At 40.7% G+C, this 20,196-nt stretch overlaps 1 protein-coding gene across 2 annotated transcripts in view; it reads right to left on the bottom strand.

The window, feature by feature from the left end:
* Positions 1–6,977: 6,977 nt before the first annotated feature.
* SNAP25 (synaptosome associated protein 25) overlaps positions 6,978–20,196 on the bottom strand; it is a 30,074-nt gene continuing 16,855 nt past the window's right edge. For both annotated transcript variants that reach the window (XM_047851163.1, XM_047851162.1), the window contains exons 5-7: positions 17,049–17,174; positions 14,165–14,309; positions 6,978–8,177 (exon numbers count right to left, since the gene is read on the bottom strand). In XM_047851163.1, coding sequence (XP_047707119.1) covers positions 8,109–8,177; positions 14,165–14,309; positions 17,049–17,174 — 340 coding nt within the window. In that variant the 3' untranslated portion in view covers positions 6,978–8,108. The remainder of the gene's footprint in view (positions 8,178–14,164; positions 14,310–17,048; positions 17,175–20,196) is intronic.

Here is a 20,196-nt window from a genome sequence, read left to right as displayed (position 1 = left end):
GAGTCCACTCTAAGATGCATGAAGGGCTCACCCTAACCTTTTGTTTGCATCAGGTTCTAAAGACATAGAAGAAAGGAGGATTCTATAGGCCTCTTTGAGGTTAGATTGATTGTGAAGATAGCCATATTATTCACCCTTCTCCTTGCAATAGGACTTTGAAGCTTTTACCAGGAAAGAGGTGGAGTATATTTCCTTATGTCTTGAATTTGAACTGGTTCTGTCACTTGGTTTGGCTAATAGAATATGGTAGAAGCAGTGTGCCTAGAAGAGGTTTTGCAGGCTTCCACTCTTTCTGACTCTACCATGAGAAAAAGTCCTGGCTGACCTGCTGGAGAATGGAGGCCACATAGAGAAGTGAGGAGCTTCAGCCAATAGCTGGCCGATTCTCAGAAGCTAAGTTGCCCATCTGACCTGCAGTATACTATAGTCATGTGAGAAACCCAGCCAAGACCAGAAGAACTGACAGCCAAGCCTAGCTCAAAATGCCAAACTACAGAACCGTGAGCTGAATAAATATTTATTGTTTTAAGTCATCATGTTTTGGAGAAGTTTGTTACAAAGCAGTGGAAAACTGTTATAGAAGGTTCATAGCCCCCACCATATTCTTTGGATTCTTAGCCTAGTTTGCCTCATTTTTTTAAGAATTATTTTTTATTTTAGGGGCGCCTGGGTGGCGCAGTCGGTTAAGCGTCCGACTTTAGCCAGGTCACGATCTCGCGGTCTGCGAGTTCGAGCCCCGCGTCAGGCTCTGAGCTGATGGCTCAGAGCCTGGAGCCTGTTTCTGATTCTGTGTCTCCCTCTCTCTCTGCCCCTCCCCCGTTCATGCTCTGTCTCTCTCTGTCCCAAAAATAAATAAACGTTGAAAAAAAATTAAAAAAAAAAAGAATTATTTTTTATTTTAGAGAGAGAGAGAGAAAGCATATGCAAGCAGGCGAGAGGTAGAGAGAGAAAACCCAAGCAGGCTCCACTCTCAGCACAGAGTCCCAGACTCTGGGATCATGACCTGAGCAGAAATCAAGAGTCAGATGCTCAACTGATGGAGCCACCCAGGTGCCCCTCTAGTTTGCCTCAATATTATTAATAGTATTTGCAACAATGATAACAACATGTAATATTAGGATAGAACTGTAAAGTATACAACTCATTTGGTTCTCATAACATCCAGGGAATAATTCCTGTGTTGCACATGAACGGTAGCAAAAAGCAATATTAATGCTCCTGACTTTTATGACCTTTGGATACAGGTCAGAAAGACTGACCCTTCACCTTTCAATGGTGAAAAAATTAGAGCACATTTCTTTATAGCAGTGTTTTGGAGGAGATGTTCAGACACTGGCATGTATCTCATGAGAATGTATTGTCTGAAGTAGGGTTTCCCCAGAAGCGAACCTGAGACAAGGATTTCAGGGGAAGTAGTTTATTTGAGAAGATATTCCAGGAAACAAATAGCGAGGTGGGAAAGAGCAGAAAAGACAGCCAATAAAGATAGTGATAATTACCAGGCAAGGTATCTTGTGAGGGATTGGTGATTGACTCTGCTGCAGGAACTCTGGGAAACAGTGTAGAGCACACAGCTCAGAGTTATCCCAGACTAGGGCCAAAGAAACTGGGCATCTACTCACCAATCCCCATCCATCCTTGGTTAAGGACTGCTTCCCAGAACATTAACAGCAGTTCTGGTGTTCTGTATCTCAAGGCAGAGATTTGCAGTGTTCTTCACTGCAAACAGTGTTTTGTGAGTAGAGGTAAGAGCTCAGAGGATATGGGCAGGGCACTAGCATTGTCTAGTAGAAGGATTATGGGCCATTTTTTTTCTGAGTTTCTTATAGAAAGAGGATCATGAACTTAGTAAGCCCCCTGAACAGAATGGTCTTGAAGCTGTGTTATGGCAAGAGGCTGGAGGAGCTAAGAATGGTAAAATGGTGGCACCCTATTTAGGATTGGAACACTGGAATAGTTAAATGTCTGGATACTCTGGCAACTCATCCTGGAATTAGCTGTAGGTACTGAGGTTAAATGACTTGTTAATGGTTTACTTTTCTTTGGTTTCCTTGTTTCCCAAAGTGTCCTACATTCTAGGAGATGGATTTGGGCTACCAAATCCTAGGTAGAGAATTTGAGATTTGTGACTAACTTGCTTGAAGATAAACTAGTATGTCAATGATTGTATGAAGACCACTTGGACCTTGAAGTCAACATTTTCTACTCTCCTGAGACAGTTTGACTTGATGTTCATTCCTTGCACACTGTTTCATCCTCTGGGCTTGCCTCCTTCCTCTCTGAGCCAAAGATATTTGCAAGTTTCTTCCAGACAATGTGGGAAATAGTTAAAACCAGGACTGATTGAGTTGCAGAGGAGGAGTTCTAGTATTACTAAATGAAAACATATAATTTGTACATTTGTTTCATCATTCCCCAAATCTGCTTCTCAAATGGGTTCACCCTGGACATATCATTTTGGTTACTCCAAACCTTGAGGAACTCTTTACTTAAACTTATCTGTGAGGTCTTCCCCAATCATTCTCTCTTAAAATAATACCTTCTCCACTGTCTGCACTCTTTTCCCCCTTCACTGCTTACATTTCTGTGAGACACATATCTCCTGATACACTTCATATTTGACTTGTTGGTTTATCTATCTCCCCCAGATTGAATATAAATTCAATGAATGCTGAGAATTTTCCCTGTTCCCCCTGCTGCCTTCTCCCCTTCCCCTGCCCTGTGTACTCCCAATACTCAAAACAAGGCCTGTCCTAGAAGTTCAATAAATATTTCATGAATGAATGAACAAATGAATCAAAGGTGTTCACCAAGACTTTTGGCTAAGAAGTCCAGTAAATTTGTCTTTGCTGCTCTTTGTGAAGCCAAATGTCTCCTGGAATTTCCTGGCTGGTTGAATTGAGAGAGGCACAATCCTGGATTCATCTTCCAGGCCTCCCTATAGCTTTGGAATCATACACATCTGGTTTGAATCATGCCTACATCATCATTAGCTGAGAAGTCTTGTTAAAATAAACTATTAATTTCTTCCGCAAAATGGGCTAATGACCCCCATTTTGTAGCATTTTCAAGAGGGTTTAATGAGTCAACATAAATGAGGCACTTAACATAGCACCTGGCATGTAGTAGATGATCACAAAGTATGAATCTTCTCCCTTTTCTCTTTTTTTTTTTTATGAAATTTATTGACAAATTGGTTTCCATACAACACCCAGTGCTCATCCCAAAAGGTGCCCTCCTCAATACCCATCACCCACCCTCTCCTCCCTCCCACCCCCCATCAACCCTCAGTTTGTTCTCAGTTTTTAACAGTCTCTTATGCTTTGGCTCTCTCCCATTCTAACCTCTTTTTTTTTTTTTCCTTCCCCTCCCCCATGGGTTCCTGTTCAGTTTCTCAGGATCCACATAAGAGTGAAACCATATGGTATCTGTCTTTCTCTGTATGGCTTATTTCACTTAGCATCACACTCTCCAGTTCCATCCACGTTGCTACAAAAGGCCATATTTCATTTTTTCTCATTGCCACGTAATATTCCATTGTGTATATAAACCACAACTTCTTTATCCATTCATCAGTTGATGGACATTTAGGCTCTTTCCATAATTTGGCTATTGTTGAGAGTGCTGCTATGAACATTGGGGTACAAGTGGCCCTATGCATCAGTGCTCCTGTATCCCTTGGATAAATTCCTAGCAGTGCTATTGCTGGGTCATAGGGTAGGTCTATTTTTAATTTTTTGAGGAACCTCCACACTGCTTTCCAGAGCGGCTGCACCAGTTTGCATTCCCACCAACAGTGCAAGAGGGTTCCCGTTTCTCCACATCCTCTCCAGCATCTATAGTCTCCTGATTTGTTCATTTTGGCCACTCTGACTGGCGTGAGGTGATACCTGAGTGTGGTTTTGATTTGTATTTCCCTGATAAGGAGCGACGCTGAACATCTTTTCATGTGCCTGTTGGCCATCCGGATGTCTTCTTTAGAGAAGTGTCTATTCATGTTTTCTGCCCATTTCTTCACTGGGTTATTTGTTTTTCGGGTGTGGAGTTTGGTGAGTTCTTTATAGATTTTGGATACTAGCCCTTTGTCCGATATGTCATTTGCGAATATCTTTTCCCATTCCGTTGGTTGCCTTTTAGTTTTGTTGGTTGTTTCCTTTGCTGTGCAGAAGCTTTTTATCTTCATAAGGTCCCAGTAATTCACTTTTGCTTTTAATTCCCTTGCCTTTGGGGATGTGTCGAGTAAGAGATTGCTACGGCTGAGGTCAGAGAGGTCTTTTCCTGCTTTCTCCTCTAAGGTTTTGATGGTTTCCTGTCTCACATTTAGGTCCTTTATCCATTTTGAGTTTATTTTTGTGAATGGTGTGAGAAAGTGGTCTAGTTTCAACCTTCTGCATGTTGCTGTCCAGTTCTCCCAGCACCATTTGTTAAAGAGGCTGTCTTTTTTCCATTGGATGTTCTTTCCTGCTTTGTCAAAGATGAGTTGGCCATACGTTTGTGGGTCTAGTTCTGGGGTTTCTATTCTATTCCATTGGTCTATGTGTCTGTTTTGGTGCCATCCCTTTTCTCTTAATTTCGGGTGCAGTTATCAGTTTGCTGACAAATCAGTGACACAAAGATCAGGAACATTGGTCAAAGGGGGTGCTGGGGGAGAATGTGAAAAAAGGGAAACTGAAACTACAAATGAAGAGATAGGCCAGAGGAAAGGACACTGCTCCTAGGACCTGAGACCACCTTTCACTTTCTGGTTGTTTGTAGAAGGGGCATGGATGAGGGAGACAGAAGATTCAGCCTTGCCCCAGTAATTATGTTTCTAATGTACTTCCTGACTTGGTTCCTACCCAGAGCTGATTCATCCCCAAGGAACATGTACTCCTTTAGCCAAAAGAAACTGCATACGAGTTGAGGCTGGACAAACTCAGTTATCCAAGAAAATGTGTTTCAGAATGAATTATGTCATAGGCTTAAAGCAAAATGCTTGTATCTCACTTTTCATGTATCCAGTATGGGGTTTTAATAACACAAACATTCACTCACCTGAGTGAGTGGAGATGATTGAGAGGATATGGAATTTGGGACAGAATTTTCTTTTCTTTTATTTATTGATTCTGAGAGAGAGAGAGAGAGAGAGAGAGAGAGAATCCCAACCAGGTTCTGCTGCCAGTGCAGACACTGATGTGGGGCTTGAACTCACGAACCGCAAGATCATGACCTGAGCCGAAACCAAGAGTTGGATACTTAACCAAATGAGCCACCCAGGCGCCCCAGGGACAGAACTTTCTAATATGACCCATATGTTGACCCCTTAGCAGCTTTCATATATGCGGAATATTTATTCACTTTCTCCATATTCTAGCATCCTTTCTACTACTTTAACTTTAAAGAAGAAATATGTTGTTATAGTTATTTCTCAGAATAACTTCCCTGAGTATCTGGGTATGTCTAGAACTTGTTCTGAGGCTTGGCAAGAGGGTGAAGAACTGCAAAGATTTGTTGAGAATGAGTTTGTCATCACTGTTTTCGTTCAACTTCTCTTAGCAAACATCCAGAACTGCTTTCAGGGATGAAATTATCTGGTGGCCAGTCAAGGCAACCAGGATGAATTCATCTCTATTGATATTACGGGGCAGGAGAGAGAGGCAGAGGAGGTAGTGGAAGTGAGGGAGGTAATGGTGGTGATGGCGAAGGTGATGCCGAAGGTGGAGGTGAGGGCGATGACAGTGGTGGCAGGTGGTGGATGTGATTGTAGTGACTGGGATGATAGCAGTGATAACGGTGGAGATGCTGAAGGTATTATGGAAGATGATGAAGTTGCAGAGGAGGCAGAAAGGGGAAGGTGGCAAGTAGTGGCAATGGTGGGGAGAGGGGTGGTACAGATGCTGGTGGAGATGATGGTGGTGGAAGTGTTGGCTTCAATGGTGACAGAAGCAATGATGGTGGTAACAATGATGATGTAAAAAGAACTGGAAACATGTCTGCACAAAGACTTGCACATGAACGTCCATAGCAGCCTAACTCATAATAGCCAAAAAGTGGGAACGACTTGAATGTCCGTCAATGGATGAATGGGCAAACAAAATGTGGTAGCCACACACAATGGATATTATTTGGTCTTAAAAGGAATGGGGTTCTGTTACATGCTACAACATGGATGAACTTTGAAAACATTATGATAAGTAAAAGAAGCTGGACACAAAGCCACCACATACTGTATAATTCCATTTATATGAAATGTTCAAACAGGCAAATCTATAGAGACAGAACATAAACTAGAGGTTGCCTATGGCTGGTGGGAGTGGTATGGGAGTGACTGCTAATAGGTATGGGGTTTCTTTTTGGGGTGATAAAAATATTCTAATACTAGATTGTGCAACTCTGTGAATATACTAAAAACCATTGAATTATATACTTCAAATGGGTGAATTGTATAATACATCAATAAAGCTGTTAAAAAAAAGTGGGGGTATCAGCAATGTGGTTGTGGAGGGTTCACTTTTGGTGTGTGGGAGAGGAAGGAAGAGTTGATTGATACCCGATATACCTAAATCTATGTTGGGTCAAGTCTGAGTACCACAGATTTTTTCCATAGACATTTTTTCTATCTTCTGGAAAACTACATTTTCACACATAGCTGACACTGAATCGACACACAAGTATTTCTGAAACAGATTATAAAAATCAAGCCAAGTGTCACCCGCCATTGGAATCGTGTCTAAAAGGAACATTTTTTTTTTTCATAGAGTGTTTTTTTTTCCCCCATACAGTGTTCTCAGCATGCAGAACTGCTTTTTTGGAGCAATGGGATGGAGGAGCCAGGCTTCCCCTTCTCATGTGATTGCAAAATCAGACGGAGTCCATGAAGAAATTAAAGCAGACATCTGAGGTCTATAATTTTTAATAATGTTAAACTAGCTACAAAATGTCAATCACTTCACAAACTGACAGAGGAGACAGGAGGAATTTAATATTACATGCTGTAATGATATTTATCTCACAGTTTATCTATATTTCATTCATTTATATTATTTTTTTTTAAGATTTCTTTATCAGCTACTAAGTATCTCAGCAATTTGGTGTGCATAGCTCTAGATTAAGCAACAGAGAATTGTACTGATAACAAACCACAGGGGGAAATGGTGATTAAAAAGAGTCAGCCTTATAAAATTTACATCTCCACACTGTTTCACAGCAAGATTGCTTTCTCCAAAACATAGCCTTCAAAAGCAGCAAACAAATCCTATATTACATTCATTTGACATAGTTCATCCAAACGTATATTTTGCTGGAAATGATTAAGTGGTGAGTGTGTCAAATCCATCTTTTTTTTTTAATTCTTTTTTTAAAAAAAGGATGATTATGATTAATAAGTCTATATATTGACAGAAAGAAAGTGACACTACTTCAGTTTTGCTGGTATAACTTAATCTTGACAGTGTCTCAATACTGAGCATGCTTTGTTGTATTGTTGTTTCTGTTGGTGTGTGTGTGTGTGTGTGTGTTTTCTCATCAGTATGCTACTGTCATGGAAAGATTTTGTTTAAGTAGGAATCTAAAAATCTATTTAGTTCTCATGCATAAATGCATAAATCACATCACTTTTAGTGCAATGCCTGTTATGTAATTCCACATTGTCTAATCATGAAATCATAAAGACAGATGACAGCCATGAGGAACCAAGGACAGCAAATTTTGAGAGTTTCAGAGCCTGACACCCAAGGAAAGGACAGTGGCAGTAGCTCTGTGGAATGTCACAGTTTTACAAGAACAATACTGTGTATTGAAAGAATCAACAGCACATTGAGCATTCCTAAATTGTTGTCATTCAGCAAACACCACTGAGGAGAGAAAAGGAAAAATGAAACCCAAGACATCTTATGTAGGGAGTTAGAGCCACCAAATGACTACTATATACAACCTTTGGAAAGAAAGAGACCCAGAAAGAACAAAACACATAATATTGTTTGGAAGGTGATGAATGACACAAGACAACATTCACAATGGGAGTGGACTGATGTGTGTATGTGTGCAGACCTACTAGGTAATACGATGAGAAAAGCATGAAGGTGCTATTTTGCCCAACAGCATTTGGAAGAGAACACAGGTGGGCACATTTAACCACTCCCCAGCATCTTTGTTGCACGTTGGTTGGCCTCATCAATTCTGGTTTTGTTGGAATCAGCCTAGAAAAAGGGAAAAGAAAACAGAATTCAGGTTACCTTTTGACATTCCATTCTTCCTTCTTGGTCTATTGAAGTGCCCCCTTCTTGAATGAAGGCATCTTGAAACTCCTCCAGTCAGAATTAACCCTCTCTTCTCTTGTGATTCCTGAACCATTTCCTGTGGCTCTACTTAGACATGATCAAAGAAGCTTGATCTTAGCTCTCATGACTGTTTAAACCTACCAGAGGTTATCCTTTTAAGGACAGTGTTACATCGTTTATCTTTCTATCCTGGAATGACACCCAATGACTTCTATGTTAGGTATTCACATCTGTTGGATTGAGTTGAATTACCACCACTTATACAGTTGGATTCAAATCATGGCTACCTTATTAGCAGTATCATTTTGGGCCAATTACATAACATCTTGGGGCCTCAGCTTTCTTGTCCATAAGCTGGGAATAAAAAAGAATATTGCTAACAACCATGAGTGTCTATTATATCCCATTCATTCAACTTTGACAACATCAAGATTAATATCAACTATGAGATGTATATTATTATTAATTATTTTATATTATTATTAATTCATTTTTCCCAATGAGGAAACCAGGCAGCCTGGAGTCAGAGTCCACACTGGTAATCATTATGTTAATCATTATAGTACCTAGGTCTGCTGTGAAAATGAAATGAGTTTATATATATAATATGTTAGAATAATTTTTTACAAAGATTAAGTACTCAATATATCTTATCTTGCAATTATAGTTATTGGATGAAAACTTGACTTGTTTTAGGGATGTTTAATAATTTTGGGCCTCAGGGCACCTGGGTGGCTCAGTCAGCTAAGTGTCCAACTCCAGCTCAGGTCATGATGTCATGGTTTGTGAGTTTGAGCCATGCGTTGGGCTCTGTGCTGACAGCTTAGAGCCTGGAGCCTGCTTTGGATTCTGTGTCTCCCTCTCTGCCCCTCTCCCATTCACCTCTGTCTTTCTTTGTCTCAAAAATAAATACAAAAAAATTATTTTAGGCCTCATTTCTGAAGACTCACTCCTGTAAGCCTAATTGCCTTTTTTTTTTTTATTAAAGTAGGCTCCACTCCCCATGGGGCTTGAACTCATGACCCCAAGACCAAGAGTTACATGCTCTACTGGCTGAACCAGGCAGATGCCCCTTATAATTCATTGACTTGTTTTAACAAGGGGACTTTTATCATAATTTTGTGCCTTGACTGATCTCACTGCCTGGGTTACCTTTTGCTGTATATATAGCATGAAACCCAGAGTTGCTACCATAATAAACTTTTAAACCCCAGAAAATGAAGTATTCCCAACACCACTGAGAAAGGTATGAGTCAGCAAGCAGAGGCAAATATGAAGATTCTGTTTAGGCTGTTGTTTTGTCCCAGCATGATTGGTAATGGTGTCTGCCCCTCCCCAGCCTCAGAAGAGAAGCAGGAAGCCAAGAGGCAGTGTGGGAAACAACTGTTTTTCTATCAACCAGTATTTATTCAATGATTACTGATTTTGCATCTACTATGGTACTTGGTACTTTCCTGCCTCCACCAAATTGGATATTCTTTATTCAGTTTAATTGTGAATTCCCAGCACAATTAGAGTTACCAACATTCAACTAGAAATTTGCCAAGTTAAAATAGAAATATTGCTAGATTACTGTAATTCTGAATTATCTGGCAATAGCTTCCTACCATCTGTTTGGATAACCAAAAGTTGAATTTCAAAACAGGTAAGAACATTAATTTGCCTTGATTGTTTTGATCTATAGACTCATATTCTGGACCTTAGTTTACTGATTTGGAAAATAGGTATTCTTTCCAATTTTACTTGGCTCTTAAATCTTCCCTCTTTAGCTATAAATTCTATCAGAAATAATGACCCTTTGGTGCAAAGGAAAATTAAAGGCTCAGACCAGTGTGAAATGTTCCTGCAGATTGAATTATGCTATTTTTTCCAGACTATACACTGAGGAAAGCTCAAATGAAGAAAATCATTCATTTGAAAATGGGTGGCATTTCTGGAGGTAAACATTGTAGAAACTCTTGCATTAAGAATGCACTGGTGAGCCTTCACCTGGTGGTGAAAAGGGATATTTTGAAGTATAACATGAGGTTATTCTTTGGATATCATCAAAGGTTCTGGAACAGACCTATGTTCAATAAACATCTGTGATTTCCACCTAAATTTTCTCTGAAGCAATCAAAATTCAAGCCCATATATCTGATGCAAAAGGTTCTACCTCTTTATTGTATAACAGAAATAGGATCTTTTAGGAAAAAAATCCTGAGGTAATCTCCTTTTAGATGTCTTCCTGGTATTTGGAGAATGCCTGTGTTCATTCTGTTTATATGCTTTAGGACTGTATTTATGGAATATAGCCCACCCCAGTTTTCACATTTCTATTTAGAGAATCTTAAGCTTGCTGGCCTACCCAATATGCTACATGATTTGCCCTGTGAGAAAGCAAGCATGACCCCCCCCCCCGCCCCCCACTGAGCCAGTAAGAGTTAGAAGGAGCTCATTAGCCCACCACCCTTCTGAACACTCTAGAAATATCAGCTTCAGACCATGGCAGGTAGCTTTTAGACCCCTGCTCAGAATGCCAGAAGTAGATGTTTATTACCCTACACGGCAGCCCATTCTCATCTGAGGTTTGAACTGGTTCTTTATTATCTTCCAGATGAAAAAATCAGGTCACAAAGCTGGTGAGTGCTGTTGGAACCTGAGGTCTTAGTTTTCAAATGCTGTGTTTCCTCATTGATAGGAGAATTCAAGGAATGCTAAAAGCTTCAGCTTCACTGTATTTCACTGTGTGTGTGGCATCTACTGCTGACAACTTGAGATACTTTCTTCCTTTTTTTCTTTCTTGTTGGTTTTTTTTTAATTTTTTTTTTTTTTTTTTTTTAGCGAGAAAGAGAGAGAATGCACAAGCAGAAAAGAGTGGCAGAGGGAGACAGAGACAGAGAGAAAATCCCAAGCAGGCTCCACACTCAGCACAGAGCCCCATGTGGGGCCTGATCCCATGACCCTGGGATCATGACCTGAGCTGAAATCAAGAGTCACTCAACCAACCCAGCCACCCAGTTGCCCCTACCACCAACACTGACAACTTTAAATCAAAGTTTGAATACCGGGGCACCTGGGTGGCTCAGTTGGTTAAGTGTCCGACTTCGGTTCAGGTCATGATCTCACAGTTTGTGGGTTTAAGCCCCGCGTCAGGTTCTTTGGTGACAACTCAGAACCTGGAGCCTGCTTCTCTGCCTCTCTCTCTGTCCCTCCCTCACTCATGCTTTCTCTCTCTATCTCTCTCTCTCTCTCAAAAATAAATAACATTAAAAAAAATTCAAAGTTTGAATACCACTATTTCTTGAGCAACATAAAACAACTAATATAAATTTGCCCCATTTTAGTAGTTTTCTGAAAGAACTGTACTACTTTAACCTTAGAAGATTGTATATATATAAATAACTCAAAGCAGAAAGCAAGGTTTTTAAATAGACAAAGTAATTTCTTGACAGTCCATGGGGACGTATTAAAATTACATTGCTTTGGGTGCACCTGGGTGGTTAAGTGTTCCACTTCAGCTCAGGTCATGATCTCACAGTTTGTGAGTTTGAGCCCCACATTGGGTTCTCTGCTGTTAGTACAGAGCCCACTTTGCCTCATCTGACTCCTTCTCTCTCTGCCCCTCCCCCACTCATGCTCGCTTGCTCTCCCTCAAAAATAAATAAACATAAAAAAAATTACATTGTTTTGGACTTCCCAAACTTCACTATCAATCCAAGTGATGAGAAAGGATGATGATTGATGAGGTAGGGTGAAGGTTGTTGTTGGAGTCATGAGAGAATATGGGAGAAACATCAGAGGATTCTCTTTACTCTTACAGTGTGATTTTAATTTACTCTTAAATATGCAGGAGACCTTCTAAACTGTTACCTGTTATCAGAAGTGAGAATTTACATGAGAAGGTAGAAGTCTATTAATAATTGTGCAGCTCATATAACATGTATCATTTGGGGCAACGCTGGGTTGAAATGGACTCTATCTAATCATGTTTAGATTATGATTTGGGGAGTAAGACCCAGGCTGGTTATTCGAAGGCAACTAGACCCCTCTCTCACTTCTTAAGCAATTCCACACCTAAAAGGATGATACAAACCATAACGGCTATTTCCCATCCACTTGCCTGCCTTCCAATTATACCTCATGGCTGCATATGTCTTTGCCCTTGTAGTAAATTGGGCCCCAAATGAAAGGTTTTCCCTAGAGAAGAGAACTAGAAATGCAAAGTGGCAAAATTAAGATGCCACTTGCCTTTCCAGGAACACTTTTTGTGCTTAAAGTCCAACTCCATCAATAAAGGTTTGACCCCTCTCTCTTAGTAAAAGTTCTCCTTCTGGAACTCTGAGATAGAGGTACATTATCTCTCTACATCCGTGAGTAAATTGGGTCCATTGACAGAAAATGAGTACTTCTTGTTTTTTCAAATCATTTCCTGATGGAAGGTGGTTCAGCAATTATTTCTTAGTTCATTTTTCTGGGCCATCATGGGCAGGTCAGTCTGTGTTGGCTCCAGTGCTTTTTGAAACTCTCAATATTGTTGTAAAATCTATTGATTTGTACAGCTTTAAAAGCTTTAGCATATCAAAGGCTCTTAGCAAGGATAAGTATGTCATGACTTGCAAAAGTCAGCAAAGCACAAGCTTTTTGCTAACCAGCACTGACATTTACATAGCTCAATATTGATCGGGCAAAATATTATGCAATCAGATATTTTTAATATGGGGCACATAGAGCACAATAAGGCAAAGTATTCCCTTTATGTCTACTTCCTTTTTCAAGTCTTGGGTTCCAAGAAACTCAGTATTTAGCCTTCTGATTCAAAGCATGCTTCTCTGCTCACCAAAGTGGAATGAATTATTTAGAAGAAACTCAGGGCTTCAGGCTCAGAACTTCAACATCCTCCAGGGAATAAAGTCATACAATATAAGATTAGCCAACTAGAATTGATTATAGATGCATGATGGCCACTAAACTTATAATGCATCTCTTTCTTCCTGTTGTCATTTTGACATTTTAGGAGATTATAAGCAATATTCAGGACTCTATTGATTGGGGAGGGGACAGAATACAAGATCATAGAAAGTATGTCAGATTTGTATAGTGTGGGATATCAGGTTTTGGTGCCCCAAATCTTTTTATAAAAGCTACCCAGTGTTTCTTTCTGTTCTTTTCCAATCTCAAGCCCCCAAACCCATTCCTTCCCATTCTATTCTCTCCACTTTTCCTTATGCCTCTTGACACCAGGGGGTTCAGTCTTAGAGCCACATCTGGTGTCCTTGTGTGAATTCAACTTCACGAGATTATGCTCTCTATTTTGAGATCTGGACATGTGAACTGCTGAACTAGAAAAGGAATGTGGGCCTTTTTGAACTATCATGAAAGCTTTGGCATTTATAAAATCAAAGCTCATATTCATTTTCTGGTTAAACTAAAGTAAGTACTCTTTCCCATATTTCCTGATTATATTCCTACATCATCTCTTGACAAGCTCCTAACCAACCTTCAAGGCTCAATTTGACTTTTATTTGGGAGACTGTCCTATAACTTAACTCTTGAAATCTTCCCTCATCTAACCCTACTTTGAATTTTATGTGTGGCTCTCTTGGCAAATTATATAAATTCATCTGGAGGCTCACTGCCTCCCATAGGCTGTGAGTTTCTTACTAGTGGGGATGATGTCCTCATATTTATGTCCTTTGGTGCCTAGCACAATGCTTGAAATAGGAATATCTGCTAGATTCTACCCTCTTGTTTACTTATATGTTGGTGAATTTGTGTCTTGGAAAATAAGGGGAAACTTCCACCTATTGGTGTGCCTGAACCCAGTATCACGGCTTGAGGGTCTTATTATGTCCTTCATCCTTCCTCAGTGGTTATTTCAGAAGAAGTAATGAACAGTGGAAACTTGTTAACTGCCACAAGCTTACCTTCTCCATGATCCTGTCGATCTGGCGATTCTGTGTATCAATCTCATTGCCCATATCCAGGGCCATGTGACGGAGGTTCCCAATGATACCGCTCACCTGCTCCAGATTTTCATCCATTTCATTTTCTCGGGCATCATTTGTTACCCTGAGAGTCAAAATGGCAATTTTTAGAAGGTAGAATGTGAGAAAAATCTCAAATACCAAGGACTCAAAGCTTAGGGAAAATCTGTAGACGCCTAGGTATCAATCCTATCTACCTTCACTCTGTTCAATATGAGAACATTTTAGCTTTTATACATTAGAAAATAATTTTTTTTTAATTTTTTCAACGTTTATTTATTTTTGAGACAGAGAGAGAGCATGAACGGGGGAGGGTCAGAGAGAGGGAGACACAGAATCCGAAACAGGCTCCAGGCTCTAGGCTCTGAGCTGTCAGCACAGAGCCCGACACGGGGCTCGAACCCACGGATCGCGAGATCATGACCTGAACTGAAGTAGGCCGCTTAACCGACTGAGCCACCCAGGCGCCCCGAAAATAATTTTTTTAAATATTTAAGTAATCTCTACACCCAACGTGGGGCTCGAACCCACAACCCCAAGATCAAGAGTCACATGTTCCACTGACTGAGTCAGCCAGGTGCCCCTACGATAGAAACTAATCTTTAAATTTCATTTTTGAACGCTTGAGTTTATAAAGAAGGCATATTAAATAGATTATCTACTTCTCTCATTTCCACCAGCTCATCACTTCCTCTCTTCATATGTTTATCTCAAGTTTCATTTTTTAGGAATAAAGTCATTTTAGTTGGGAGCATTATAAGTCGGAGAATGAAGATGGAACTAGTTAGAAACTGTATTTTCCTTCTGAGATGTCAACCAACGTCTCCAAGAGTTAAATTTAGAATGAAAGAAAAGGCTTATTGTGTTAAGTCAGAGAATTTCTCTGCTCATGTTCTTCCCCATTTGGGACAAACATCCATGGGAAGGGTAATGATAATTACAGTCTGCCCCTTAATCCAGCTTGCTCCCAAGAACTCCAAAGGGAGCTACTTGTTCCAGATGATTTCTATTTGCTCCGATTTCAATGCAATGGGGGTTTTGGTGGCATTGCAAATGGGTGATTTCAAGGGAAGAAATTGCGATAAAAGATTATTGTCCCATTTTGGGGAGGAAGGAGTTGGCTCTCAAAGTGCCTTACCATCTTGCCATTTTTTCATAGCTCAGCTTGAAAGTTACAAAGGTAGTAGCTCTTTATTGCAAGTGGTAAGTACTCATTCTAGAATGTACTGGCTAATTAACATTTTACCACTGCAGATGGTGATAGCCTAAAAATGTCCAGAGGGGTAAAAAACCCATTCCCCATGGTAACCTCCAGAGTTGACTGTTTCATTAAAGTTTTTAAAGCAGACGAGACCAGGGGAAATTAAAGGAGAACTTCCTAGCTTTTTAACATAAAAGTTTATTTTAATGATCATCAACAGCTAAGGCCTACTTCTAGTTCTATGATTCTCAACAAATCACCTGAGCTTTAAAAACCACAGATGCCTGGGTCTCACTACTAGAGATTCTGATTCAGTTGGTGTAGGTTAGGCTCAAGTCCCAATGTTTTAAAAAAAATAGCCTCAGGTACTCTAATGTGCACCCAGGATTGAGAATGCTTGGTCTAGTTTCCCTGGGAGCAAATAGAAGCAAGAATAGAATTGTCAACTATGAGGCTTTATAGACCTTATACCTAAGTGACAGTAAGCTGTCACTTGAATCTGGATTATTGGTTGGTAATATCAGCTACAATGGTCCAGGAACAGATAGATGTGTAACTATCTGTACACCACTCTAGTCAATGGTACCCTAGTCACTGCTGAGCTCCATAGTAGCCTGTAAAAAGGAATCGGGTTTTTTTTCCCTTTTCTTTTTAACAACAGGAATATTTGTCATTATTATTTTGTTTCCTAGCTCCTGAGAGCTGAATTCTGGATAGGCAGATCTGTGTAATTTGAGATTTTAAAAATGGGTATTTAAGTTGGCTTTTGCTTCCAGGTCTCAAAGGAAATAAGAAGTCAGGTATGCTTGTTATTCTCTATTTGTACCCCCAGATCCATTGTTTGACTGGTTTTGCTCTCTCCCCAGAGATGCTGGCCTCTCTACAACTACATCACCCAGCTTCTCTTACCCTCCAGCTAGACTTTGGTGGTGACCAGTGAGATACTGGAGGGCAAGAGGAGACAGGAGTGAGGGCACTTATTTCCCTTTCTCGTTTCCTGCTGGTTTTGCAACAGCTGCATTTCTCTACAGTCTCTCACCCACAGTGGTAACTATTGTCAGGTTCTAACAATAGCTCCTGTCCCTTTAGGACTCTTCCTGCTGCTGCTAGTCCACAAGTGATTTACTATTGCTTGTTATTAGCCCTGCCCATGCCTCTATAAACAATCTCTTTAGTAAGTTCTGTTCAATTAAGTTTGTGGAATGAGATAGATGCCCATTTTCTGCTGCACTGATACTGGTCACATGACCTGCTTTGTCTGATGAAACTGGCAAAGCTGACAAGGTTTGTGGTAAGTGCTTGTGTGTTGGAGCACAATGCTTGGAATGCTGCCACCACGACGTCAGAAACCAGGGCTTTTCTGCTGGAGGGACTACACGGAAGAGAATGAGGTGCCCTGCCCAGCCAACCAACAGACAACTGAGTGAGACCATCTTGGGTGATCCCGCGCCAGTCTGCATGTAATGAGGGATCCCAAGAGGGGCTCTTGGAAGAACTGTCCAGCCAACATACATATTTATAAGTAACCAGTAAAATGGTTGTTGCTTTAAGAACCACTCAGCTTGGGGTGATTTGTTACTCAATAATAGATAACTGCTATAGGACTGGCTGCACACAGCTCACCTCCGAATGAAGCCACCACTGATGGCCATCTGCTCCCGTTCATCCACCACACGAGCAGGCTGGCTGGCCACCACTCCGTCCTGATTATTACCCCAGGCTTTTTTGTAAGCATCACTTGATTTAAGCCTATGCAAAAGAGAGGGTGAGTGACAAGGCAAGGGGGTGGAGCATCAAGCTCACAACAATGGTTACCTCTTCAAGCGAAGAACCAAACCAAGCAAATGGGTTTTAATTTGAGGCATTAGAGAATACCGATATATCATAATCTGGACCGAAACAGTTGGCCACCACCATGCCTCAGCTACTCAGCATTTCATTTCCAATTGAGCCAATTGCAATTGTCTAGACTGTAACCTTTGCCCCAAAGGTTGTTCTTGTTTTGGTTTCTTTTTGCAGTTTCGTTGGATTTAAGACAAAGATTAAGGTAGCTGGAGGACATTCAGTTCTATTTCAGTGGCATGGTTATATTTTGAGACACAAAACACACAGAAAAACATACTGGCAGACAGACACATAACAAGACTGCCAAGTAGAGTGTGTACATCACACCACAGCAACACACTGTCATCAAGAAAAACACACTTAACTGAGTTTTTACACACCATCATGCAGATTCCCTGTTTTAATTTCCCCCCCCAATGCATGTACAGAACTAGCTATTCCAACTCTGCATGAAGGACATAATGGACTGGTGGTTGGCCAAGGGTGGTGGTCTTTGAGTTGCCTCTAGTGTGATTTGAATTAGATAATATATCGGTACTTCCAAACAGTCACTATACATCTAGTTGATGTACAAACCTTTGTCCACAGAGACAAAAAGTAAAAGAGGCATAGTGAAATGAATGCAGGAAAATAGAAGAGAGAACAAGCCATCTAGCACCAGAAAAGGAAATCCCTCTATGTCTTCTTCATGCACCAGCTACAGGCATGAGTAGAAAGTGAAGCATTCTCATTTAAGCCAAACTACTCCAGGAGTTGACCATTCTCGAAAAAGGCACTAGCAGGACAGTAATAGCCTTCATGAGGATTTGAAACGCAGGTTCAGTAGCTTCTTTGTCAGGCTGGGGGGTGGGCAGGGTGGGAGTGATTACAAACTCCTACTTCAGGCTATCCTGGGGCGTGACAGGGGAGAGTGGTCTGGAACTGGTGTGGTCTCCATGGGCCATATTTCACTGAGCTGCCTTGGAGATAAACTTAAAATCCAGGCATACCTGTTGTGCCCAATAGAAACATGTGCAGCATATTTTGGTGGGTGTGTTGGATTAAGGCAATCAAAGATGTTTTTAGGTTCTTTGCATAGTAGAAACCATATGCTTTTTCATCCAAAAAACAAGAGAGCTTCCTTTGGTCCCATGTTCACATTTTCCATTATAAGACAACAGAATTTAGCCCTCCCCCCCTTTTTTTTCATGCACTAGAGAATCACAGCCATCTATTAAAACTGGCTCTAATACTAACATTTGCAGATTGAGAACCAAGCAACACTGGAGATAAATTGGAAAATTGTACAAATGGAATTTCAGCAATTCCCACAATCTAGTGTATAACTCCACAGCCCTGAGCTGTCAGAATTTACTGTGCTAAAGAGCCATGGGCCCACTCAGTGGGACAGCATCCAAAAACTAATTTAATAGAGCTCAGAGTCTGGCTTTGTTTTTTTCCAACTCCCCATCCCCTCCCTCCTCCCATTAAAAGAAGTTATATGGACCTTGTGATGTTTTCTGCTATGTAAAATATCTGGTATACCATCTTTGGCCAAGTCAAGGGGGTGGGAAAGTTTGCGTTTCTGAAAGAAGGCGAATCACTGCACCCACAATGCTGCACATAGACTCACATAACTGCCGTACATCTACCATAGTCCTTCGAAACATGCTGAGACAGGGCGAAGCCCTCAGAGAGTCCAGGGCACCACCAGCTACTGCATTGTGACACATGGTTTTTAAAGCATTATTTACACACAATAGGGAACACTTCAGTCAAGCTTTGAAGCTCAGTTAGGGTCTCTTGTGCAATAAGGAATTAGTGCCAACTACTATGTGGAATTCATAGGAATTCGTTTCATCTGAACATTAGAATCCATACAGGGGTTGGGCCTGCCTCCACACTTTCTCCACACAGTTGAAGAATGGGGAAATTGTATCTGTTGGAATTCACCGCAAAACAGGTGGAAATCTCACCTGGGGGGACAAGTGGCCACTGAAAAGGATATACAGGTAAATCTTGACTAACTGGAATGCATAGCAATGAGTCATCTTGGTGAATTAAATGCCTTTCTTAATTAACAGTGGGCCATGGAGGAAAATTTTGTTTCAGGGGTGATTGTTGAATATCTGTTAGATTCTCAAGCCACTTTCCTGCTTTAGAGTTTTAGGGTAGTGAACATGACTGACTTTTTCCTTGGTTATAGTTTCTCCTGATGTGCCTGATGGCCTTTCTTCTGAAGATCAACTCTTATTGTTTGGTTCCCTTAGGTATGGAAGTTATAGGATGTAGACTGAGTGGCAGAATGCAAACTTCCCAGGTTGCCCTTCAAGGAAAACCATTTTAAGTCTCTGATGTGATTTCCACCCCCACTTTGCTCAATTGTCTCTTTTTACTAAAAGTGGACGGAAGCAAAAGTATCAATACATTTGAAGGTTCCAGTTAGCTAGATTCCAGTTAATCAGGCTTTACCGTAGATCATTCTTTTAAAACAGTTTTAAATTTATTTGTAAATTGAGCCCCTCCCCCTCCTAAATAGGAAGTGGGATATTTTAAAATCAGCCTCAAAGTTTAAAGGATGTGAATGGTCATATAATCAGCTAGAAATAACATCAATTGCTGTTCTAAAAGCTAGGATCAGGAGAGCTTTTAGGGGAAAAGCTTCTGTTCAAAGGGAGGTGGGAGGAGTGAGGGAGATTGGGTACGGGTTTAATTTTCCAAATGCATGTTGGACAATCCACTCATGCATTTTTTTTCACCGCTAGTCAAATGAGACTATCTTCCAGAACCCTCATTTTCAGGTTCCTTCTGTTGCAAACCTTTATAACCACATGTCACATTTCTGCTACATTCCAAAAAAGCGTTGCAGAACCTGGAGGACAGTTGAATGTTTTGTGACGTCGTGCATGCAAAATCTACACATTTCAACATTTTAGGCAGTGTACAG

This window comes from Prionailurus viverrinus, chromosome A3 (assembly GCF_022837055.1).
Source record: "Prionailurus viverrinus isolate Anna chromosome A3, UM_Priviv_1.0, whole genome shotgun sequence".
In the NCBI taxonomy this organism is placed as follows: domain Eukaryota; kingdom Metazoa; phylum Chordata; class Mammalia; order Carnivora; family Felidae; genus Prionailurus; species Prionailurus viverrinus.
The sequence above is the reverse complement of the archived record's forward strand: the minus strand, read 5'-3'. Positions and strand labels throughout refer to the sequence as shown.